The following is a 26162-nucleotide window of genomic DNA, read 5'->3' as shown; positions in this document are numbered from 1 at the left end:
TGATGCCACCTGAGTACTCTGGCAGTGCCATCCTGGCACCCTGGCAGTGCCACCTGTGTGCCAGCCTGGCACTGCCAAAGTGCCCGGGTGGCACGGCCAGCTGACAGGGCACTGCCTGAGGGCTAGGTTGGCACCCCCAAGCTGACATTTTATGCGCGCGTGTGATCGGGCCAGGGTTGCCTAGTGTGGGTGTTGGGGGGTGTTGGACCCTCTCATGTTGCATTCGGACTGGGGGGGGGGGGGGGCGGCGGTGGTCGGGGATCGGCATACCTCCCAATCTCTTGCTACAATGGGGAGTTCCAGCGAGCGGAGCTCCCCATCGTAAACAAACGGGGCTATGTGCACCCCCAGTCGTGCATTCCTAGTTCAGGCCCCTTATTCAAAGCGAGTCGCATTAAATAGCCATATTTCTCAGCGAACATGCAGCTAAACACACTCACTCAAGGACTTTGTTCCCTTTTGGGAAGATCGCACCCATTCTGGTAATGTGGCGACCAGAACTGCACGCAGTATTTCAAATGTGGCCTTCCAAAGTCCTATACAACTGGAACATGACCTGCGTTTGATAAAGTTTCCCATGGCAGGTTGATGGAAAAAGGGAAGTCGTATGGGGTCCAGGGTGTACTAGCTAGATGGATAAAGAACTGGCTGGGCAACAGGCGACAGAGAGTAGTAGTGGAAGGGAGTGTCTCAAAATGGAGACAGGTGACTAGTAGTGTTCCACAGGGATCCGTGCTCGGACCACTGTTGTTTGTGATATACATAAATGATCTGGACGAAGGTATAGGTGGTCTGATTAGCAAGTTTGCAGATGATACTAAGATTGGTGGAGTTGCAGATAGTGAGGAGGACTGTCAGAGAATACAGCAAAATATAGATAGATTGGAGAGTTGGGCAGAGAAATGGCAGATGGAGTTCAATCCAGGCAAATGCGAGGTGATGCATTTTTGAAGATCTAATTCAAGAGCGGACTATACGGTCAAAGGAAGAGTCCTGGGAAAAATTGATGTACAGAGAGATCTGGGAGTTCAGGTCCATTGTACCCTGAAGGTGGCAATGCAGGTCGATAGAGTGGTCAAGAAGGCATACAACATGCTTGCCTTCATCGGACGGGGTATTGAGTACAAGAGTCGGCAGGCCATGTTACAGTTGTATAGGACTTTGGTTAGGCCACGTTTGGAATACTGCGTGCAGTTCTGGTCGCCACATTACCAGAAGGATGTGGATGCTTTAGAGAGGGTGCAGAGGAGGTTCACCAGGATGTTACCTGGTATGGAGGGTGATAGCTATGAAGAAAGGTTGAGTAGATTAGGATTGTTTTCATTGGAAAGATGGAGGTTGAGGGGGGACCTGATTGAGGTCTACAAAATTTATGAGAGGTATGGACAGGGTGGATCGCAACAAGCTTTTTCCAAGAGTGGGGGACTCAATTACCAGGGGTCACGATTTCAAGGTGAGAGGGGGAAAGTTTAAGGGAGACGTGCGTGGAAAGTTTTTTACGCAGAGGGTGGTGGGTGCCTGGAACGCTTTGCCAGCGGAGGTGGTAGAGGTGGGCACGACAGCATCATTTAAGATGCATCCAGGCAGATATATGAACGATGAACGGGCGGGGAACAGAGGGAAGTAGATCCTTGGAAAGTAGGCGACAGGCTTAGATAAAGGATCTGGATCGGCGCAGGCTGGGAGGGCCGAAGGGCCTGTTCCTGTGCTGTAATTTTCTTTGTTCTTTGTTTGTTCTATTAACTCTGTTTCTCTCTCCACAGGCGCTGCCAGACCTGCTGAGGCTTTCCAGCATTTTCTGTTTTTATTTGTTGATGAAGCTTTCCTCCTGTATTTAGTTCTTGCGACCATGTAAAACTCTTTCAGTCAGGTGACCCAGTGTGACAGTCTGGTCACATGCTGTGATGTTCCTGACATAAATTCATGATTCATTCACAAGTGGATTGAAGCTGGTCCATCTCACTTCATGAGGGAAGAGTCTTTCCCTATTTCTTCAATGATTTTGCCTCTTGAGGCCTCTTTAACTTCCCCTTGGTGAGTAGACTAAACACAACTCCTGTACTTCCTCTGTATAACCAGTTACTGGCAAGCATACAGCAATACCCATGTCGGCTGGGTTCCTTTTTCTCCTGCAATGTCCCCTCATTCACTCAACCCACTTCTTGGCCATCTGATAACAGAACGAACCTTGCGGTAAACTGTGGACATGGTTCTCTCTGCTCTGTGATTAAAGCAACTCTCGGTAATAAGTGGCAATGTTTATCTGAGCTATTCGGCTTCCAAGATTTGGATTCGGCCCAGACTTCTGGGACAGTGTTATGTTACCCTCACGTTTGAATAGCTTAGGAAGCATAGTTTTGGTCCTTGACTTAATTCCACCACACCACATTGTTCTCACAGCAGTCATCCACTTAATTCCTGGTAAACAGAAACACTGCCAAGGCAAAAAATGGTTGTTTTGCTCTCTTCAACACCCTCAGCCACCATCTTTATCTTTTTCTCACCTCTCTCATCCACATCTTCTATCTCCTTCCCTCCCTCATTTATCTATTAAGGTAGCTCTTTGTATATATACCGTTATCTTGACACACCTAACCCACAATATTTTCCATTGCCACCATAAAAGTAACGCTTAGTTGACCCGTTACGACATACATTTAAATAGCAGATAAAAGTCCCTGCTTTATTCGGCTGCCCAAGTTTACCAAGCCCAAATGTGTACATCAATCATAAACAGGTCTCTTGCTTGAGGGTGCACACTTAATTCAAATACAGAGTCCCGTTAAATTATATGTAATCACTTAGTACATTTTATTGGTGCGAGACCAGTGTACAGACATTTTTCCTGCCTAAAATTCCTTGCTTATTTATTTTCGATGAATCGGTTAAGCATCTATACGGTAATATCCCACCGTGTGAATGAAAAGTATGGCACCTTTCTCACATAATCAGAACATTCTGATGTTTTATTAACTCACATGGATCCAGCCCAGAGTGATGAGGTCATGTTGTTCCTGAATAGTAAACAGTTCCTCTTCATTCTCAGTGTCACAGTAATCTGGTCCCCCAGACTGTTTGGGTATTATCACATGTGTAATTATAAACTTGTCATGTGTCTATAAACAGAATGGCAAAGAATTGCAACAATCAGTATCGCAATTTATTTTACAAATAATTTAGTGTCACGACAAATCAGATCGAAAGCAAACAGTTCTACTTCAAAAGTTACAATTGTCCACTGTATTTATTTTGATGTGTGGTTAGGGTCTACATTGCGTCATGGCTGTAAGAGAACCAGAGTGTGTTGAAACAATTGCATCAACTAAAGGGAATTCAAAGTTTGGACAAAATTCAAGGAAGTATTTTAGATTAAAATCTGATAAATGCTGGCCATTATCAATGAATGTTGACGTAAGGGCAGCGTGAACACAACACAGTAAGTGTTTAGAAATGACCATTTACAAATACTCCTCAAACCTTCCTACAACAGCAGGTTTAGCATGGTAACCATTTCTATTACTGAGGACACAGATTCTGGGGACAATAGAAAGATGATTGGGACAGTGCCCCAAAAGACCTTAGGAACCAGCAGGGATTTACAATGAAACACACCGTGCCAAGTTACAGGACTTGCAAACAACAGGGCACCCCAAAATGATAAACGTGTCTCTCACAGTCAATCAAGGACAGAATTACTTTGACATTAAAAAAAATCTGGAAGGGATTTTAGTCACTCTGCTGAGCCAATCAAAGAGGGGGCGACTCTTTCCTGGCACAATCCCTGGTCAGAACTATAAAACCCATGTGGCCTGTGGCGCTGTGCACCTGCACAGTGAGGAGGAGCAGCAGCATGCAATCAAGGGAGACCAAGACTGCGGTTCCTGATGGGAGTTGTAGTTCTAAGGTGCTCAGCAGTGGTTAACGCCCAGTATTTGGGAGTTTGAACGTGGCTTGGTCTGGAAGTCACAGGCCCAGGCAGCAGGAACCTGCATCATAACTGATTAACCCACGTTCTACTCCACCCCTGCATCCCTCCCCAACACCCGACCCTTCCCACTCCCTCATATCGGGAGGGAGAGACCTGCATCTATCCAGAGTCCCTTAGAAGTGAGACAATCCTGACAGCGGCCCCCACTCAGGGGGGTGCCTGCTGGCATTGTGATGCAGTTGGCTACTGAAAATGTTCAAGGTGTAACCACCATTGTAGTAGGATGTGGCGGCGAGGAGTACACCACCAGCTCACAGGCAGAGAGAAGCACATTTTACAGATAAATCTCTAACACGAGCACGGAGGCGAGACCAAGTCAGTCCACTTTAAATCTGCACTCCCTCAGAAAGAACAATGTATTATGCTTTTCAAATAAGCTCCTTTCTTCCTTTGTCGCAAGCAGAAGCAAATTAAAACTATGGCCTTTATTATACAAACTCAACAATAGGAGCGGAATTCTCCGGCCATGACCGCCCTGCGACCAGAGAATCCCGCCCAAGGTCAATGGACTTCTCCACTGTCCGCGTCTCGCCCGTGGCGTTCTTGCGGCGGGCAGGGCAAAAGAATCCAGCCCTAGGTCTGCGACATCTTTAAGCTTCCCGGCCTATTGAATATTGTATAAGGATCAATATTTTAGTCATTATAAAACCAAATTCTCTAACAATATAAAGGTTCCTTTAGAGCCCAGGGTTTTTGTCAGTCACTCTATTATCCTTTTCGAAGCTTAACCACAATACCTAAAATTAGCTACGTGAATGATGAAACAATGATTATTGGTCAGAAATTAGGGTGTGTTAATAGATAGTATGGCAGGGAAAAGATGGTCGAGGATGCAGGCAAGAATTTCCTTTCTCACTCAATATGTTGGGAAATAATGGATTTCATCGGCAACAGTGAGAAGTTATCCAGTTTCCATGTGGGACCCATGGATTTCACAGCAGAGATGGAAACTATTTGGCCAATCATTGTCACTGCGCAGCTCTCAAAAAGAATTATTCATGTCATCCCATACTTCTCTTCTTTAAAATTTCAGATATGAAGGGCAGGATTCTCTGTTGCCCTGCGCCAAAATCAGGTCCGTACCGGCGGGACCTGGCTCTATGGGTGGCCTGCAGAGTCCTCGGGGGGATCTGGCCCCGGGGGGCGCCCCCACGGTGGCCTGGCCCGCAATCGGGGCCCACCGATCCGCGGGCGGGCCTGTGCCATGGGGGCACTCTTTCCCTCCGCGTTGGCTGCTGTCAACCTCCGCCATGGCCGGCGCGGAGAAGAACCCCCCTGCGCATGCGCTGGGATGACGCCAGCACACGCTGGCGCTCCCGCGCATGCGGCAACTCGCGGCGGCCGGCGGAGACCCTTCACCGCCGGCTGGCGCGGCGCCAAGCCCTTCCGCGCCGACTGGCGCGGTGCCAACCCCGCCGCCGCCGGCCTAGCCCCTGAAGGTGCGGAGGATTACGCACCTTCCGAGCGGCCGCACGCTGGAGTGGTTCACGCCACTCCTCGGCGCCTGTACGGCCCGCTCCGCTGGGTAGGGGAGAATCCCACCCCATATTCAGCGATTGGGCGGAGAATCCCTGTTGCGACCGAATTGGGGTCGGTGTAGTTTTTTCGGATGCTCCACCCACTCCAAATGGGCATCATCGAAGCGCGCACGGCACGCCGTTACGATGGCATCAGCGCGTCGCTTTGAGGCCCTCCCCCGATGCTCCGCCCCAGATGGCCCGAGTTCCCTACCGCGCAGGTCGCCTGTGGTCTGAGTTTTCATAAACCCGTTGTGGCGGCTGCGGACTGTGTCAGGAGGGGCTTCGGCGAAGGCTGGAGGGACTGGTGGGGGGTGCCCAGGTGGTGGTGAGGGGGTGTCCAGGAGGACACTATTTGGCCAGACAGGTCTGCGTGCGGCTGGCGCCATGTTGTATGGCGCAACCGCTGCAGGTCGTCACCGTGCGCATGCGCGGCCACAGACCGCCAATACTCTGGCTGTTTATGTCGAGAACGCTGGGAGTTTTACGTGGCGTGGCTGCTAACCCCTCACCAGTCGGAGCATCGGTTTGGGGGCGCCGCTAACTTTTTCATTGTAAAACTAGACACTTCCTTGGGACATAGCCTCAAAATTCGGAGAATCCAGCCTGAAATGTATGATGGGAGTCTACTGCTGTCACTGTTTCTGGTTGGAATATTCAATGTCCTAACAACCCCCCTCAATTCATATCAATAGTCATTGTATCATATTTCATTGAGAAAATTATTTGCTGCAGATAACCTAGTACCTGCTAAAAGAGTGGGTTCAATTTTCAGGGATAAAGAAAGGTTTCAGAAATGGAAATTGGGGTGTGCTGGTTGATTGAAATACAAGTTATTTCCATAACTAGGGGCTTTTCACAGTAACTTCATTGAAGCCTACTTGTGACAATAAGCAATTATTATTATTATTAGTCAGAAAGTAACCTCAAATATACAAAATAATACATGATTACTAGTTAACAGAAAGAGAAATTTACATTCATGTAATATCATTCGCTGGCCAGAGATATCCCGAATCGTTTTATGGCAAATGGAATATCATTGATGTGTAGTCGCGGTTATAAAGTTAGTAAATGTGGCAGCCAATTATTGTGTAGCAAGATCCCAGAAACAACGGTTAAATAGATGACCAGACCATCTGTTTTTGGAAAATGGAAAAACAAAAGGTTTTGATTCGTACAGCAACTTTTCATCGCCACTGGCTGTTCCAAAGCACTTTACAGTCAGTGATGTACTTCTGAAGTGTAGTCGCCGCTGTATTGTAGAAAATGCAGCAGCTAATTTGAACACAGCAAACTTTGAAAAATGGTAATGCGATAATGACCAGTTAATTGAGGGATAAATATTGGCCAGGGAATGGACAGAGCTTCCCTGGCTCTCTGTCAATGCAGTGTTATGGGATCTTTATCACCTAACCGAGCAGGCATCCCAGAAATTGGCACCTCCAACAATGGAGCACTCTTAAACTTTGTCCAGGATGCTGGGAGAATTCCCCTGCTCCTTTTTTGAATAATACCAGCAATCTTTTATGCCCAGCTGACGGGCCAGGTGAGACCGTGAGCTAAGGTCTCATCCAAATGACAGGCAGTGGAATTCTTCGTCGGCGGGATCCTCAGGTCGGCCAGCAGCGCACCCACGCCTGTGGTTTCCCGAAGGCGTGAAGTGCCCACAATGGGAACCCAATTGGCCGGCTGCAGTAACGGAGAATCCCGCTGCTGGCGGGGGTGCACCGCACTGGAGAAAACGGCTGGTGTACCGGAGAATCCCACCCAGGACCTCTGACAGTACCGCACTGAAATGTCTGCTCAGGTTACATGCTCAAGTGGGCTTGAAACCTTGGCCTTCAGACTCAAAGGTGAGAGTGCTGCTACTAACACACGGCACTCTGATATCTTCAATCAATTTCACAATGGTTAAGTTACACACTATTAAAATGTTTCAAGTGCTTGCAATTCTGCTATTGACATTTTAAAGGGTCTGGGTGATTTACACTTTTATTGGGCTACAGTAAAAAGGATTTTCTTTAAGAAAGTGAAGGTTGGGTAGCACGGTGGTGCAGTGGGTTAGCCTTGCTGCCTCACGGCACCGAGGTCCCAGGTCTGGGTCACTGTCCGTGTGCAGTTTGTCCATTCTCCCCGTGTTTGCATGGGTTTCACCCCCACAACCCAAAGATGTTCAGGCTAGGTGGATTGGCCACGCTAAATTGCCCCTTAATTAGAAAAAATGAATTGGGTACTCTAAATTTATTTTTTAAAGGAAAAAAAAGAAAGTGAAGGTTATCAATGAATGAATTTTTCTCAAAGCTTTTTTAAACACTTCTTTCTGCCACTATTGGTTTAATTGCTTCGATACAGTGGCAAATGGGCATGCTGCAGCTTAGCATCAGGAGCATGAGATGCTTTACAAGTCACTTGGGGCCATAACATGTCATGGGGGGAGGGGGTATGAGGGGCTATAGGGATTGCTTGTGGGGAATAGCTTAGCATGCATAGCATGAGGAGCACCTTTGTAAACTTACCTTTCAAAAAATCCCCACAGGCAAACTATTGTTCACGACATCTCTTGAGGTGCAGAGAACCACGACTCCATGAAAACTACACAGGACTCGGAGCCTGTCCTTGTAGTGGAGCTAACTGGGCTGGGAGTACAGGGTGCAGCCTTTTGAACTGAACCAGTCCACACTCTTAAAAGACACTCTCAAAAATCGCAACTCCAAGAATGAGATCAGCAATCCTGAAATCAGATCCAGCCTCCGTTTTTAAAGAGCTTTTGATTCGGCAAAAAATCTCTGTAAAGGTGGCAAAACACCATCAGCGGAATTCTCCGTCAGCGGGATCCTCCAGTCCGCTAGCAGTGCACCCACGCCCGCGGGTTCCCTGATGGCATGGGGTGGCCACAGTGTGAAACCCCATTGGCCGGCTGTGGAAACGGAGAATCCCGCTGCCAGCATGGGCACACCATGCGGAACACGCGGCTGGCGGAAACAGGGGGCGGGATTTTCCAAAATGGAGGCAGAGTGTCCGTGCCGTCGTGAGCGCCGTCGCGTTTCACAACAGCGTGAAACGGGCGCGGGCACTACCGATTCTGGCCCCCACGGAGGCCAGCACGGTGCTGGAGCAGTTCACGCCTCTCCAGCCTCCCTTCCCGGCGCCGACTGGGCGCCGTGCCAACCCGCGCATGCACGGGGGACTTCCTCAACGCGCCGGCCCCGATGCAATATGGCGCGGGGCTTCAGGGGCTGGCCGCGTAACAAAATAGGGCCAGGGCTGGAGAGGCCGGCCCGCCGAACGGCGGGCCCCGATCGCGGGCCAGAACCCATCGGAGGCCCTCCCGGTGAAGGACCCCCCCCCCCCCCCCAAACACCCACAGGCTGTCTCCCGACCATGCGCGCAAAGTTCCCGCCAGCTGCGAGCAGGTGTGAACGGCGCCGGCGAGACACAACCATTTCCGCGCGGCCCATCAAGGCCGGAGAATCGGCGGCCTGGCCGCGGACAGCGGCCCGCGACCGGCGCCACGCCAAACGCGCCGGCGCAAATGGCGTCGATTCTCCGCTCGTCGGAGAATCGCGTGCCGGCGTCGGGGCGGCGTGGCGCGGTTGCGGTCATTCTCCGGCCCGGCGCGGGGCTCGGAGAATCCCGCTGCCAGCATGAGCACACCGTGCCGGAACACGCGGCTGGCAGACCCGAGAATCCCGCCCCATTTAATTTTATTCTTCATACATTGCATCGGGGAAATGGGGAGAGTCCAACTGTCCCTCCCTGGTAAGCACTGGCAATAATTATATGCAGATTTATTGCATTTGTACGCAAGCAAAAGATGTACAGGGATTACCAAAATCCAGTCCAAAGCTTATTTTCTGAAACTTCTTTTTCTGCCCTACTTACCCCACATTTGCTTGGTCATGAAGTACATTTACCATTTGACCAACACAGACCTTGCGGTGGAAACCATGTGGCAAAGGGGAACCCACGTGCGGGAAACAGGAGGTCGCGACTGCTGAAGAAGATCAATGTATTGTGATGAATGTAGACATTTCAGATATATTGTATTATATGTATTTGGTGCAGTAAGGGATAAAAGCCTGAGTTAGTGTGTGTATGATTGTTGCAGTAGTGTTTTTAATAATCCTGGTTTGCAAGACAGCAAGGCTTTTTGGAGCCAGAGATCCAATTAAAGCATTGTAAAGGTTTGGGCTAATGGACTTTTATTTAGATTAAGAGGGATCCCTGGGGAGTAGATAATTAGATACACTGGGTTCAGCTTAGCAAGCTGATGTAGTTGATGGGAGGAGCCAACGGTTGAAGCAGTCAGTTGTTGGTGTTTTGGGGGTTAGTTTTTGGCTGGAAGGTGAGCCGAGAAGGTTTCTGAAGAAATACAGCCAGAGATTCTGCATTGTTCTGACAGGGCGTCAGGTCTCTTTCTTTTAAGCAGTCTCAAAAGATCTCCCTTTCTCAAAGTGGAGTATTCCATACATCTCTATACAGCAAGTATTCCTGCATGCTAACTGTATTTAAAAGTGGAATGGGATCGGAGATGATTTTGTTGTTTGAGTGAAAATAAAGATCGCAGTTAAGGGTTATTGTGTAACTGTGTTGTTTAAGGGGTAATTGTAAGCTATTTTCTTTTGTGATGTTAAAGATATTTTAATACTGTATTAGTAATAAAGTTTGTTTTAATATATCATATCCTTATTTAGCATGAAATCACTCCTGGAGTGAGGTATCCTTTCCTCACAGTCTCACAAAACTAAAATAAAGTACAGGGTTTCTGTCCAGTATCCAGCCACTGTTAGGGTCTGGTACAGGATCGCAATAGTATCATAGCCTTACACCCGAGCCACTTATAGAGTGAAGCAAAATAATACCTAGACTGAACATCATAGCCAGTACTGCATCTATAATTGAAAATTAAAACAAACTTCAGAAGTGTCTGACGAGAGGAGAAAAGGGAAAATGAAAATGTTATTTTTTTTCTTCTGCGGCTTACCAGTTTCCCACTCAGAATTCCACAGGTTTCTATTCCTCGCGCTGTGTTGGCATCAGCCTGCATCAAAAACCTTTGGCAAAGGTTTTTAGGAAGGACGACATATTGAAGCCCATCAACGCTCTGTCCTGTAAAACATTGTTAAGTAAAAACCAACTATATGCATGCCAGAAAATGATCACTCACAATGGTTCAGCAGGCATTTCAGAATATCCAGCATTTAATGGGCAGAAATCACGGAATCAATTTTATTTAATCCAGTTTATGGAAGGATGGCAGATTATCTCCTGCTAAAGGACACAGTGAACCAGGTGGGTTTTGATGACAATTGCTTCATGGTCATCTTTAGACTCTTGGGCAACACGGTGGCACAGTGGTTGGCATTGCTGCCTCACGGCGCCACGGTCCCAGATTCGATCCCGGCTCTGGGTCACTGTCCGTGTGGAGTTTGCACATTCTCCCCGTGTTTATGTGGGTTTCACCCCCACAGCCCAAAGATGTGCAGGATAGGTTGATTGGCCACGCTAAATTGCCCCTAAAATTGGAAAAAATCAATTGGGGACTCTAAATTAAAAAAAAAAAATCTTTAGATCTTAGGGCGAGATTCTCCGCCCCCCCGACGGGTCGGAGAATCGCCGGGGGGCGGCGTGAACCCGCCCCGCTGCTCCGACGCCGGCTGCCGAATTCTGCGGCGCCGGTTTTTTGGGCGGAGACGGAGATCGCGCAGCGCTGGTCGGGGGTCTTTGGCAGCGGCCCCCCCCGGCAATTCTCCAGGCCCCAACAGGCCGAGCGGCCGCCCGTTTTCAGCCAGTCCCGCTGGCATGAAATGGACATGGTTCATCCCAGCGGGACCTAGTTTGGAGGGCGGTTAGCGGGGTCCTCGGGGGGACGTGGGGGGATCAGGCCCCGGGGGGGGGGGGCCACAGTGGCTTGGCCTGCGATCGGGGCCCACCGATCTGCGGGCGGGCCTGTGCCGTGGGGGCACTCTTTTCCTCCGCGCCGGCCTCTGTAAGGCTCCACGATGGCCGACGCGGAGAAGAAACCCCCTGTGCATGCGCAGGAAACACGCCGGCAGTTCTGCGCATGTGCCACAACACGTTGGCAGTCCTGCGCTTGCGCCAACTCGCGCCGGCCGGCGGAGGCCCTTCGGCGCCAGTTGGTGCGGCGCCAACCCCTCCAGCACCAGCCTAGTTACCAGAAGTGCGGAGGATTCCGCAACTTCCGGGCGGCCCGACGCCGGAGTGGTTCACGCCGCTCTTGGCGGCGCTAAGGGCCGCCCCGCCGATTGCGGGAGAATTCCGCCCTTAATTCCAGATTTTGTTCCTCATTGAATTCAAATTTCATCATCTGCTGTGGTGGGAGGGAACTGAGTCTGCAGAGGATGAGCGTGGGTCTCTGGATTGCTAGTCCAGGGACAATACCACTACATCACCGTCTCCAAATACATTGCAATGACATGAAATTTACAGCACAGGAATTCAGTGCAAATAATCTGTGAGATTCAGAATTTTGGTCATTTTTATGAAGACCTCAGCACAATAACGCACTGCCCCCACCCCCGATGGTAGAGTACAGGTTCAAAAATGATCAAGATTATATCAATGTCATTATCTCCGTACTTCATTAATATTGAGTCGATTTCAGCGGGAGCGGAGCAGGTTAGTCAATTTCAGCGGGAGCAGTGCGGAAGTGATTTCTGGGAGGTAAGTCTCTCCTTTAAAAACACTTGTCTTTGCAGGAGCAGGCCAGTCGATTTCAGCGGGAGCAGTGCGGAAGTGATTTCTGGGAGGTAAGTCTCTCCTTTAAAAACACTTGTCTTTGCAGGAGCAGGCCAGTCGATTTCAGCGGGAGCGGAGCAGGTTAGTCAATTTCAGCGGGAGCAGTGCGGAAGTGATTTCTGGGAGGTAAGTCTCTCCTTTAAAAACACTTGCCTTTGCAGGAGCAGGCCAGTCGATTTCAGCGGGAACGGTGCGCTAGTGATTTCTGGGAGACCTTCACAGGAGCAGGCTAGTCAATTTCAGCGGTAAACACTTACCCGGTCCCGTTTTCGGTCCCTCTCTGCTGTTTTTTATTTTTTTTTATTTTAGTGTTTAAGGCGGGAACAGGAAGTTCGACCCGCGGACTTCTGGGAAGACCCTCACCAATATATTCTGGTGGAGAGGAAACCCGAGACACTACACGTGTAGTGTCTCCCACCCGCCCTCCTCCTCTAACCTAATAATAAAACCCATTGGTGTGAGGTAAGTACCATATTTTATTATTATTATTACTTTTTTAAAAATTTAATTTAGTTGTTAGCCAGATCTTGGTAGAAAGTTAGAGGGATGGCAGGGAAGGGAGTGCAATGTTCCTCCTGCAGGATGTTTGAGGTGAGGGATGCCGTTAGTGTCCCTGCTGATTTTACCTGCAGGAAGTGCTGCCATCTCCAGCTCCTCCAAGACCGAGTTAGGGAACTGGAGCTGGAGTTGGAAGAACTCCGGATCATTCGGGAGGCAGAGGGGGTCATAGATAGCAGCTTCAGGGAATTAGTTACACCAAAGATTGGAGATAGATGGGTAACTGTAAGAGGGACTGGGAAAAAGCAGCCAGTGCAGGGATCCCCTGCGGTCGTTCCCCTGAGAAACAAGTATACCGCTTTGGATACTTGTGGGGGGGGGGGGAAAACTTACCAGGGGTAAGCCATGGGGTACGGGCCTCTGGCACGGAGTCTGTCCCTGTTGCTCAGAAGGGAAGGGGGGAGAGGAGCAGAGCATTAGTAATTGGGGACTCGATAGTCAGGGGCACAGATAGGAGATTTTGTGGGAGCGTGAGAGTCTCACGTTTGGTATGTTGCCTCCCAGGTGCAAGGGTACGTGATGTCTCGGATCGTGTTTTCCGGGTCCTTAGGGGGGAGGGGGAGCAGCCCCAAGTCGTGGTCCACATTGGCACTAACGACATAGGTGGGAAAGGGGACAAGGATGTCAGGCAGGCTTTCAGGGAGCTAGGATGGAAGCTCAGAACTAGAACAAACAGAGTTGTTATCTCTGGGTTGTTGCCCGTGCCACGTGATAGTGAGATGAGGAATAGGGAGAGAGAGCAATTAAACATGTGGCTACAGGGATGGTGCAGGCGGGAGGGATTCAGATGTCTGGATAACTGGGGCTCTTTCTGGGGAAGGTGGGACCTCTACAGACAGGATGGTCTACATCTGAACCCGAGGGGCACAAATATCCTGGGGGGAAGATTTGTTAGTGCTCTTTGGCGGGGTTTAAACTAATGCAGCAGGGGCATGGGAACCTGGATTGTAGTTTTAGGGTAAGGGAGAATGAGAGTATAGAGGTCAGGAGCACAGATTTGATGTCGCAGGAGGGGGCCAGTGTTCAGGTAGGTGGTTTGAAGTTTGTCTACTTCAATGCCAGGAGTATACAAAATAAGGTAGGGGAACTGGCAGCATGGGTTGGTACCTGGGACTTCGATGCTGTGGCCATTTCGGAGACATGGATAGAGCAGGGACAGGAATGGATGTTGCAGGTTCCGGGGTTTAGGTGTTTTAGTAAGCTCAGAGAAGGAGGCAAAAGAGGGGGAGGTGTGGCACTGCTAGTCAAGAGCAGTATTACGGTGGCGGAGAGGATGCTAGATGGGGACTCATCTTCCGAGGTAGTATGGGCTGAGGTTAGAAACATGAAAGGAGAGGTCACCCTGTTGGGAGTCTTCTATAGGCCTCCAAATAGTTCTAGGGATGTAGAGGAAAGGATGGCGAGGATGATCCTGGATAAGAGCGAAAGTAACAGGGTAGTTATTATGGGAGACTTTAACTTTCCAAATATTGACTGGAAAAGATATAGTTCGAGTACATTAGATGGGTCGTTTTTTGTACAGTGTGTGCAGGAGGGTTTCCTGACACAATATGTTGACAGGCCAACAAGAGGCGAGGCCACGTTGGATTTGGTTTTGGATAATGAACCAGGCCAGGTGTTGGATTTGGAGGTAGGAGAGCACTTTGGGGACAGTGACCACAATTCGGTGACGTTTACGTTAATGATGGGAAGGGATAAGTATACACCGCAAGGCAAGAGTTATAGCTGGGGGAAGGGCAATTATGATGCCATTAGACGTGACTTGGGGGGGATAAGGTGGAGAAGTAGGCTGCAAGTGTTGGGCACACTGGGTAAGTGGGGCTTGTTCAAGGATCAGCTACTGCGTGTTCTTGATAAGTATGTACCGGTCAGGTAGGGAGGAAGGCGTCGAGCGAGGGAACCGTGGTTTACCAAAGAAGTGGAATCTCTTGTTAAGAGGAAGAAGGAGGCCTATGTGAAGATGAGGTGTGAAGTTTCAGTTGGGGCGACGGATAGTTACAAGGTAGCGAGGAAGGTTCTAAAGAGAGAGCTAAGACGAGCAAGGAGGGGACATGAGACGTATTTGGCAGGTAGGATCAAGGAAAATCCAAAAGCTTTCTATAGGTATGTCAGGAATAAGCGAATGACTAGGGAAAGAGTAGGACCAGTCAAGGACAGGGATGGGAAGTTGTGTGTGGAGTCTGAAGAGATAGGCGAGATACTAAATGAATATTTTTCGTCAGTATTCACTCAGGAAAAAGATAATGTTGTGGAGGAGAATGCTGAGACCCAGGCTAATAGAATAGATGACATTGAGGTACGTAGGGAAGAGGTGTTGGCAATTCTGGACAGGCTGAAAATAGATAAGTCCCCGGGTCCTGATGGGATTTATCCTAGGATTCTCTGGGGGGCCAGGGAAGAGATTGCTGGACCTTTGGCTTTGATTTTTATGTCATCATTGGCTACAGGAATAGTGCCAGAGGACTGGAGGATAGCAAATGTGGTCCCTTTGTTCAAAAAGGGGAGCAGAGACAACCCCGGCAACTATAGACCGGTGAGCCTCACGTCTGTAGTGGGTAAAGTCTTGGAGGGGATTATAAGAGACAAGATTTCTAATCATCTAGATAGGAATAATATGATCAGGGATAGTCAGCATGGCTTTGTGAAGGGTAGGTCATGCCTCACAAACCTTAGCGAGTTCTTTGAGAAGGTGACTGAACAGGTAGACGAGGGTAGAGCAGTTGATGTGGTGTATATGGATTTCAGCAAAGCGTTTGATAAGGTTCCCCACGGTAGGCTATTGCAGAAAATACGGAGGCTGGGGATTGAGGGTGATTTAGAGATGTGGATCAGAAATTGGCTCGCTGAAAGAAGACAGAGGGTGGTGGTTGATGGGAAATGTTCAGAATGGAGTACAGTTACAAGTGGAGTACCACAAGGATCTGTTCTGGGGCCGTTGCTGTTTGTCATTTTTATCAATGACCTAGAGGAAGGCGCAGAAGGGTGGGTGAGTAAATTTGCAGACAATACTAAAGTCGGTGGTGTTGTCGATAGTGTGGAAGGATGTAGTAGGTTACAGAGGGATATAGATAAGCTGCAGAGCTGGGCTGAGAGGTGGCAAATGGAGTTTAATGTAGAGAAGTGTGAGGTGATTCACTTTGGAAGGAATAACAGGAATGCAGAATATTTGGCTAATGGTAAAGTTCTTGGAAGTGTGGATGAGCAGAGGGATCTAGGTGTCCATGTACATAGATCCCTGAAAGTTGCCACCCAGGTTGATAGGGTTGTGAAGAAGGCCTATGGAGTGTTGGCCTTTATTGGTAGAGGGATTGAGTTCCGGAGTCAGGAGGTAATGTTGCAGCTGTACAGAATTCTGGTACGGCCGCATTTGGAGTATTGCGTACAGTTCTGGTCACCGCATTATAGGAAGGACGTGGAGGCTTTGGAGCGGGTGCAGAGGAGATTTACCAGGATGTTGCCTGGTATGGAGGGAAAATCTTATGAGGAAAGGCTGATGGACTTGAGGTTGTTTTCGTTGGAGAGAAGAAGGTTAAGAGGAGACTTAATAGAGGCATACAAAATGATCAGGGGGTTGGATAGGGTGGACAGTGAGAGCCTTCTCCCGCGGATGGAAATGGCTGGCACGAGGGGACATAGCTTTAAACTGAGGGGTAATAGATATAGGACAGAGGTCAGAGGTAGGTTCTTTATGCAAAGAGTAGTGAGGCCGTGGAATGCCCTACCTGCTACAGTCGTGAACTCGCCAACATTGAGGGCATTTAAAAGTTTATTGGATAAACATATGGATGATAATGGCATAGTGTAGGTTAGGTGGCTTTTGTTTCGGTGCAACATCGTGTGCCGAAGGGCCTGTACTGCGCTGTATCGTTCTATGTTCTATGTTCTATGGAGCTCAGCAGCACCCTACAGACAGTATGAGGAAATCAAAATGTATTGCACATGTATTCATCAGTGGCTATTCATGCAATCCATCAGAGACAATGTAGGTAGCCCTAAGGAGGTGTTAAACTAATTTGTTGAGAATCATATTCATCATAAAATCCTTTCTTTAATTTCTTCATTCATGAGACCTCGACATTGTTGGCACGGTCAGTATTTAATTCCCACCCCCAATTGTCCTCGAGGAGAATGTGGCAAGCCACCCTGTTGAACTCAGCAGTTTGTGGAGCACAGGTACATCTGCAGTGCTCTTTGAAAGGAAATTGTGGATCGCTTTGTCCATCAACATCCAATTTATCACCATATAAATTAGACTCTGCCATATTTGTCCAGCTGAAGTGAATAACCTCACATTTATCCATGTTATATTGTATCTGCTACGTATTTAATAATAATCTTTATTGTCACAAGTAGGCTCACATTAGCACTGCAATGAAGTTACTGTGAAAAGCCCCTAGTCGTCATATTCTGGCGCTTGTTCAGGGGTACTGGGGGAGAATTCAGAATGTCCAAATTACCTAACAGCACGTCATAGAGCAATTATCATAGAATTTACAGTGCAGAAAGAGGCCATTTGGCCCATTAAATCTGTACCGGCTCTTGGAAAGAGCATCCCACTTAAGCCCACACCTCCCTATCCCTGTAAACCAGTAAGCCCACCTTAGCCAAGGGCAATTTATCGTGGCCAATCCACCTAACCTGCACATCTTTGGACTGTGGGAGGAAACCGGAGCACCCGGAGGAAACCTACGCAGACACGGGGAGAACATGTAGACTCCACACAGACAGGGACCCAAGCCGGGAATCGAACCTGGGACCCTTGAGCTGTGAAACAACTGTGCTAACCACTATGCTATCATGCTGCCCACTAACAGCACGTCTTTCGGGACTTGTGGAGGAAATCAGAACACCAGGAGGAAACCCACGCAGACACAGGGAGAATATGTAGACTACGCACACCACTTTTAAAAAGACCCATTTATTCCTACTCTGTTTTTTGTCTGTGAACCAATTCTTAATCCATGCCAATATATTACTCTCAATCCCATGCCCTTTAATTCTGCACACTAACCTCTTATTTAGGACTTTATGGAACTTTATCAAAAGCTTTCTGAAAATCCAAATACATCATATCCACTAGTTGACCTTTATCTATTCTACTCATTACATTCTCAGGAAGTTCCAGTAGGTTTGTCAAACATGATTTTCCTTTCATAATTCCACACTGACTTTGTCTAATCCCATTGATACTTGCTAGGTGTCCCGTTATGGCATCTTTTAAAATAGATCCCAACGTTTTCCCAATATTAATGTTAGGTTAACCGGTCTATAATTCCCTGCTTTTTGCCTCCCTCCTTTATTAAATAGTGGGGTGACATTTGCCACCCTCTAATCTGCTGGGAGTGTTCCAGAATCTACATATATAATTTTTAAAATCATGCCATTAAAAGTATACTGTTTTTTCATATTGGTTCTCCATAAATCCATCACTTCACACTTCTGACACCTGCCCCTTTCACCACACTGCCGGTGTCATCCTGAAAACTCTCAATATTGCTATTGCTAACAAGTTTGCCAAGTTTTGTATCATCTGGAAACTGTACAATTCTACTTTCTACACCCAAGTCTAGGTCATATTTAAAAACTGAAAAGAGTAAAGGACCCAAAACAGATCTTTTTACGATCCTCCGGAGAAGATAGGTGTGATCCAAAGGTAGTGTATTGACTTGTCAGTCTAGCTGCCGTGCTTAAGTCCCTGGAGTGGGACTTGAAACCTTGACCTTCTGCCTCCGAGGTGACAGAGTTACCACAGAGCCATGCCTGATGCTGGTGAAACTACTGAGAGTAAATAAAAGTGTAAAATTCCTGTGATTATGATACAATGTCTGCCATCCTTACTGATTTGATATTTAGTAATCAAGTTTAAAAATTCACACCAAATTTGGACAATATAAATGTCTGGGGGAGCTACAGCATTTAGAACACACCACGCACACATACACACCAAACTCGAATTGAGAGAATCTCCATATGTCACTGAATCATACAGCACTGAAGGTGGCCATTCAGCCCATCATGCCCAAGGTGGTCCTTTAAAAGAGTTACAATAATAGTCCTACTGCCCTCTTAATCTTAGCTTTTTAGATATATATGCAATCTCGTTTTGAATGTTACAAATTAATCCACTTCTACCACCTTTTCATGCAATGATATGCAATGGCCCCATGTCATGGTCAATCAAAAACATTTTTTATAAGGCCTGTAATTAACAGCTTCCTCTACGTTCTACTGAATGGTAATGTCAGGACAAATAAGAATCAGCACATGAGCAACAGTATCACCAAAGGGAAGATCTGGGGCGGGATTCTCTGCGAACCGGCAGGGGGGGCCCACTCCGGGGCCGAGGAGTGGCATGAACCACTCTGGCGTCGGGCCGCCCCGAAGGTGTGGAATCTTCCACACCTTCAGGGGCTAGGCTGGCACTGGAGTGTTTGGCGCCATGCCAACCGGCGCCAAAGGGCCTCCCACGACCGGCGGGAATTGGCATTGCATGCGTGGGAGCAGCAGTGTGTGCTGGCATCATCCCAGCGCATGCGCAGGGGGTTTCTTCTCCACACCAGCCATGGCGGAGGTTGACAGCAGCCGGTGCGGAGGCAAAGAGTGCCCCCATGGCACAGGCCCGCCCGCGGATCGGTGGGCCCCGATGGCGGGCCAGGACACCGTGGGGGCACTCCCCGGAGCCAGATACCCTTGCGCCTTCCCGAGGACTCTGGAGGCCGCCCTTGGAGCCAGTTCCCGTCGGTAAGGACCTGTTGTGATTTACACCGGCGGGACCCGCCGAAAACGGGTGGCCACTCGGCCCATCGCGGGCCGGAGAATCGCCGGGGACGGCTGCTGCCACCGGCCACCAACCGGCGCAGCGTGATTCCTGCCTCCGCCAAAACCCCGGCGCCGGAGAATATGGCAGCCGGCGGGGGCAGGATTCACGACGCCCCTGGCGATTCTCCGGCCTTGCGGGGGTCAGAGAATCCCGCCCCTGGTCTTTGATTATTATTGTTAGTCAGGGGTACAGAAGCAAGGCAGGTAAATGGAGTTATGATACAAAGCAAACATGATCTAATTCAGGGGCAGCATGGTGCCGCAGTGGTTAGCACTACTGCTTCATGGCACAGAGTATTTGATCCCGGCCCCGGGTCACAGTTTGGACATTCGCCCCGTGACTGCGTCGGTCTCACCTCCACAACTCAAATGATGTGCAGGGCAGGTGGGTTGGCCCCGCTAAAATGTCCCTTAATTGGAAAAAAACAAATTGGGTACTCTCAATTTTTAAAAGACCATGATCTAATTGAATGTCAGGACAGGCTCGAGGATCTTAATGACCTACACTTGATGCTATATTTCTGTACTGCTCCTAAATACTTACGAGCAACGTTGCTCTGCGGTTTAAGGGACCTGTCCACTGGAGGACACCATCCTGGTTGGGCATCACTTGGCGCCTGGCCGGCAGCATTTACTGCACGCCAGGGAGGGATGGGTGGCTCGGTCTTTCCATGGGCAGCTGCAGTGCAGGTTAACATCCCTCCATCGCTCTGCTCCGACATTCTCAGCTTCAGCCCCTTCTGTTTCTCCTTCACAAAGTCTTGCCGTTTCAGCTGCTCTTCGAAGAAATGGAACTGCTGCCCTTCCAACTGCTGCTGCCGAATCCTGGCGACACGTAATTTTTCTTCTTCGATCAGCTTGGTTTGGTGCTGCCTTTCCAAGTCAACATCCTTAGCTTTGCTCTGAAAATAAAACGCACAAGCATTTGTTTTTTTTTTTAAATGATAGAACACTCCAGCATCCCGAGAACGGAATTTGTGGCACGTTCCCCATCACTGTCTATTAAACAACCGCAAATGTAAGATAGTCCAGATCGTCGCATCTTCAGAACAAAGGGAATTAATTGAGCATGGTTTACCCTCGGCACACATCGGGATCTTCTCTAACTGTGTGTACTCAATGGTGCTTGAACAAAGATGTGAACAGTGACCTCTGTCAAACACAACCCAAAACAGAATGGAACCAGAAATCGGAGAAGCACACCACGTCTCTGTAACGCGTGCACTCAAGAATATCCAGAAAACAGCCAGAAGCATTGGCTGATATTTTGTTTACCAGCCTCACATAGGTAATTCAGTAGAAAAAAAAAAAAAATCAGGACACCTAATCATTATTTTTAGAAAGTTTATTGGAAATATTTCACTGTCGGGTTTCATTTTTCAAGTGATATTGGGATCACAATCCAATGGTACTGAGCTGTACGTGACCCTGGATACAAAGATAAATTAATTTGTCATCGTACACCATTAGATTGGAAAAACCACTTGCACCTGGCCTGTTGACAGGCAATTGGGTATTGAAACGCTCGAGACAAGATGGCCTATTAGATAAAGGTGATTTATTATGTGGTTTATTAAGCCACAACAAAACAATTTCTGATCAGAGTGAGGTGATGTCAGTAATTCGGGTCACGAATTGAACCACTGTGGATTAATTGGGATGCAAGAGGGCTCAGTGCCCTTGAGCTGGGGCAGGCGGAAATTATCTGGGAATCTCGCTGCTGATCAATATATTGCTCAGACACTGCAGACGTACAGAAATGGAGCAAGGATGTGGTCAGGCTCTGCTATCATGTGTCACTGAGATGAGTGTAATGACAGTTTCTCCTGTCTTCTGGCTATGAGGATGTCACGTACAATAAGCTTAGGATGTCTTCATGCAGTTTCTGGAGAGAACTGCCAGTAACACCAAATTCAGATGATTGGCAGTGCCATTCAGGGACCCGTGCTCCCTGTCCGCCGGTACTGTGCCCCGTGTCTGCCGATACTATGCCTGGTGTCTGTCGGTCTGTCGGTACGGTGCTCCCAGTCTGCCGGTACGATGCTCCCAGTCTGCCGGTACGGTGCTCCCAGTCTGCCGGGACGGTGCTCCCAGTCTGCCGGGACGGTGCTCCCAGTCTGCCGGGACGGTGCTCCCAGTCTGCCGGGACGGTGCTCCCAGTCTGCCGGGACGGTGCTCCCAGTCTGCCTGTACGGTGCTCCAAGTCTGCCTGTACGGTGCTCCAAGTCTGCCTGTACGGTGCTCCCAGTCTGCCTGTACGGTGCCCCCAGTCTGCCTGTACGGTGCTCCCAGTCTGCCGGTACGGTGCTACTAGTCTGCCGGTACGGTGTTCCCAGTCTGCCGGTACGGTGCTCCCAGTCTGCCGGTACGGTGTTCCCAGTCTGCCGGTACGGTGTTCCCAGTCTGCCTGTACGGCGCTCCCAGTCTGCCTGTACAGTGTTCCCAGTCTGCCGGTACGGTGCTCCCAGTCGGTCGGTACGGTGCTCCCAGTCTGCCGGTACGGTGCTCCCAGTCTGTCGGTACGATGCTCCCAGTCCCAGTCTGTCGGTATGGTGCTCCCAGTCTGTCGGTACGATGCTCCCAGTCGGTACGGTGCTCCCAGTCTGCCGGTACGGTGCTCCCAGTCTGTCGGTACGATGCTCCCAGTCTGCCGGTAGGGTGTTCCCAGTCTGCCTGTACGGTACTCCCAGTCTGCCGGTACGGTGTTCCCAGTCTGCCGGTACGATGCTCCCAGTCTGCCGGTACGGTGTTCCCAGTCTGCCGCTACGGTGCTCCCAGTCTGCCGGTACGGTGCTCCCAGTCTGCCGGTACGATGCTCCCAGTCTGCCGGTAGGGTGCTCCTAGTCTGCCGGTACGGTGCTCCCAGTCTGCCTGTACGGTGCTCCCAGTCTGCCGGTACGGTGCTCCCAGTCTGTCGGTACAGTGCTCCCAGTCTGCCGGTACGGTGCTCCCAGTCTGCCGGTACGGTGCTCCCAGTCTGTCGGTACGGTGCTCCCAGTCTGTCGGTACGGTGCTCCCAGTCTGTCGGTATGTGCTCCCAGTCTGCCGGTACCGAATTGAACCACTGTGGATTAATTGGGATGCAAGAGGGCTCAGTGCCCTTGAGCTGGTGCATGCGGAAATTATCTGGGAATCTCGCTGCTGATCATTATATTGCTCAGACACTACAGACGGACGGAAATTGAGTAAGGATGTGGTCAGGCTCTGCTATCATGTGTCACTGAGATGAGTGTAATGAGAGTTTCTCCTGTCTTCTGGCTATGAGGATGTCACGTACAATAAGCTTAGGATGTCTTCATGCAGTTTCTGGAGAGAACTGCCAGTAACACCAAATTCAGATGATTGGCAGTGCCATTCAGGGACCCGTGCTCCCTGTCCGCCGGTACTGTGCCCCGTGTCTGCCGATACTATGCCTGGTGTCTGTCGGTCTGTCGGTACGGTGCTCCCAGTACGATGCTCCCAGTCTGCCGGTACGATGCTCCCAGTCTGCCGGTACGGTGCTCCCAGTCTGCCGGTACGGTGCTCCCAGTCTATCGGCACTGTGCTCCCAGTCTGACGGCACGGTGCTCCCAGTCTGCCGGTACGGTGCTCCCAGTCCGCCGGTACGGTGCTCCCAGTCCGCCGGTACGGTGCTCCCAGTCCGCCGGTACGGTGCTCCCAGTCCGCCGGTACGGTGCTCCCAGTCCGCCGGTACGGTGCTCCCAGTCCGCCGGTACGGTGCTCCCAGTCCGCCGGTTCGGTGCTCCCAGTCTGCCGGTACGGTGCTCCCAGTCCGCCGGTACGGTGCTCCCAGTCAGCCGGTACGGTGCTCCCAGTCCGCCGGTTCGGTGCTCCCAGTCAGCCGGTACGGTGCTCTCAGTCCGTCGGTACGGTGCTCCCAGTCCGCCGGTACGGTGCTCCCAGACTGTCGGTACGGTGCTCCCAGTCTTCCGGTACGGTGCTCCCAGTCTGCCGGTACGGTGCTCCCAGTCTGTCGGTACGGCGCTCCCAGTCTGTCGGTATGTGCTCCCAGTCTGCCGGTACCGAATTGAACCACTGTGGATTAATTGGGATGCAAGAGGGCTCAGTGCCCTTGAGCTGGTGCATGCGGAAATTATCTGGGAATCTCGCTGCTGATCATTATATTGCTCAGACACTACAGACGGACGGAAATTGAGTAAGGATGTGGTCAGGCTCTGCTATCATGTGTCACTGAGATGAGTGTAATGAGAGTTTCTCCTGTCTTCTGGCTATGAGGATGTCACGTACAATAAGCTTAGGATGTCTTCATGCAGTTTCTGGAGAGAACTGCCAGTAACACCAAATTCAGATGATTGGCAGTGCCATTCAGGGACCCGTGCTCCCTGTCCGCCGGTACTGTGCCCCGTGTCTGCCGATACTATGCCTGGTGTCTGTCGGTCTGTCGGTACGGTGCTCCCAGTCTGCTGGTACGATGCTCCCAGTCCGCCGGTACGGTGCTCCCAGTCTGCCGGTACGGTGCTCCCAGTCTGCCGGTACGGTGCTCCCAGTCCGCCGGTACGGTGCTCCCAGTCCGCCGGTTCGGTGCTCCCTGTCTGTCGGTACGGTGCTCCCAGTCCGCCGGCACGGTGCTCCCAGTCCGTCGGTACGGTGCTCCCAGTCCGCCGGTACGGTGCTCCCAGTCCGTCGGTACGGTGCTCCCAGTCCGCCGGTACGGTGCTCCCAGTCCGTCGCTACGGTGCTCCCAGTCTGTCGGTACGGTGCTCCCAGTCCGCCGGTACGGTGCTCCCAGTCCGCTGGTACGGTGCTCCCAGTCTGCCGGTACGGTGCTCTCTGCCTGCCGGTACAGTGCTCCCAGTCTGCCGGTTTGGTGCTCCCAGTCTGCCGGTACGGTGCTCCCAGTCTGCCGGTACGGTGCTCCCAATCTGCCGGTACGGTGCTCTCTGCCTGCCGGCGCGGTGCTCCCAGTCTGTCGGTACTGTGCTCCCAATCTGCCGATATGGTGCTCCCAGTCTGCCGGTACTGTGCTCCCAATCTGCCGATATGGTGCTCCCAGTCTGCCGGTACTGTGCTCCCAGTCTGCCGGTTCTGTACTCTCCGCCTGCTGGTACTGTGCTCTCCGCCTGCCGGTACTTCTGAGATCCGGTAATATTTTATGGTGACACTGGCTGCATCAAATGGAAACTGTTCAAAATTCTCAGCACTCATTTTGGTGAATGCAGAAAGAAAGTGAAAATAAATTTCAAAATCAGCTGGTTGGCCGTAAAAAATGGCAGGTTTCTGGTCTTCTGGACCCACACCACAGAGTAAGTTTGTACATAGAGGGAAAGAGAAAAATCATTTAACTATCTTAATCAGCAAGAGCGTGCAATTCTGCTCAATGTTCTAATATAAATCTGAAGATCAGTTACACCTGTTCAGCTTTCGTGAGATATTTTTGGATAGATTTATTTGGGTATTTTGATATTGATGAAGAGAATCTATTATTCCTACTCTGATAGCTATTAATTATCTTAGCATTAATTCATACAAGAACAAATTGACCATACTGTGTTTTCAACCAGCTGCTATGATCAAAGGCACCTCGGAAAAAAGAATCAGTGCCAACAATTAGATTGGGTCCTCTGTTCGTTTTGGTCACAGGACCCTGAAGGCAATAATATATCCTATTAGGGGTTGGAAGTGCAGGAGTGGCTGCATTTCCGCGAGCTCTGGCACTACTCATCTGTTAATCCTTTTTTATCCTGATGCAGGACCCATAATTATTTGATCTTGGTGTGCATGATCAGTGTTATTTTCCTGGAAGGTCCTGGCTAAATTTGGCAATGGGGAGCAGAGTTAAGTCAAGAAAACCCTTGGTTGATTGAGGCAGCTGGGATGGGGCCTAGTTGATGGTTGCACTAGTGAGCGGGCCAGTTGACGGTTTCACTGGTGAGTGGGCCAGTTGACGGTTTCACTGGTGAGCTGCGCCTTCGCTTCGGCAATGTTGTTGGTGTCAAAATAATGGCTGCCATTGAGAACAAAGTTGAGGACGATGGCCTCAGCCCCCCCCCCCCAGCACAGATTACTGGTGCTCACAATGATGAACTGCGAGATATCCTAAAGAGAATGGATGAAGCGGAGAAAAGAATCCCGTCAGTCCATAGGTCAGTCTCCTCAGTGGGGGCTCACCTTCAGACCTTAAATCTTGATACATGGTGGGCGGGATTCTCCCGCAACTGGCCGGATGGCCCGACGCCGACACCAAGAGCAGCGCGAACCACTCCGGAGTAGGGCCGACCGGAAGGTGTGGAATCCTCGGCACTTCCGGGGGCTAGGCCGGCAGCGGAGGGATTGGCGCCGCGCCAAACGGCGGCGAAGGGTCGGCTCAAGTTGGCGCATGCGCAGAACCGCTGCTGTGGTTCCGCGTATGCGCAGACCGGTCGGCGTGTTTGCTGCGCATGCGCAGGGGGGTTCTTCTCTGCGTCGGCCATGGCAGAGCCCTACAGGGACCAGCGCAGAAGGAAAGAAAGAGTGCCCCCACGGCACTGGCCTGCCCGCAGATCGGTGGGCCCCGATCG

General features: G+C 50.2%; 1 protein-coding gene across 3 annotated transcripts in view; it reads right to left on the bottom strand.

Annotated features, from left to right (window-relative positions):
* Positions 1-26162, bottom strand: part of stambpl1 (STAM binding protein-like 1) — a 132394-nt gene that overhangs the window by 41882 nt on the left and 64350 nt on the right. For all 3 annotated transcript variants that reach the window (XM_072478970.1, XM_072478969.1, XM_072478971.1), the window contains 3 exons: positions 20189-20546; positions 10493-10617; positions 2979-3116 (listed from right to left, as the gene is read on the bottom strand). In XM_072478970.1, coding sequence (XP_072335071.1) covers positions 2979-3116; positions 10493-10617; positions 20189-20546 — 621 coding nt within the window. The remainder of the gene's footprint in view (positions 1-2978; positions 3117-10492; positions 10618-20188; positions 20547-26162) is intronic.

This window comes from Scyliorhinus torazame, chromosome 16 (assembly GCF_047496885.1).
Source record: "Scyliorhinus torazame isolate Kashiwa2021f chromosome 16, sScyTor2.1, whole genome shotgun sequence".
In the NCBI taxonomy this organism is placed as follows: domain Eukaryota; kingdom Metazoa; phylum Chordata; class Chondrichthyes; order Carcharhiniformes; family Scyliorhinidae; genus Scyliorhinus; species Scyliorhinus torazame.
The sequence above is the reverse complement of the archived record's forward strand: the minus strand, read 5'-3'. Positions and strand labels throughout refer to the sequence as shown.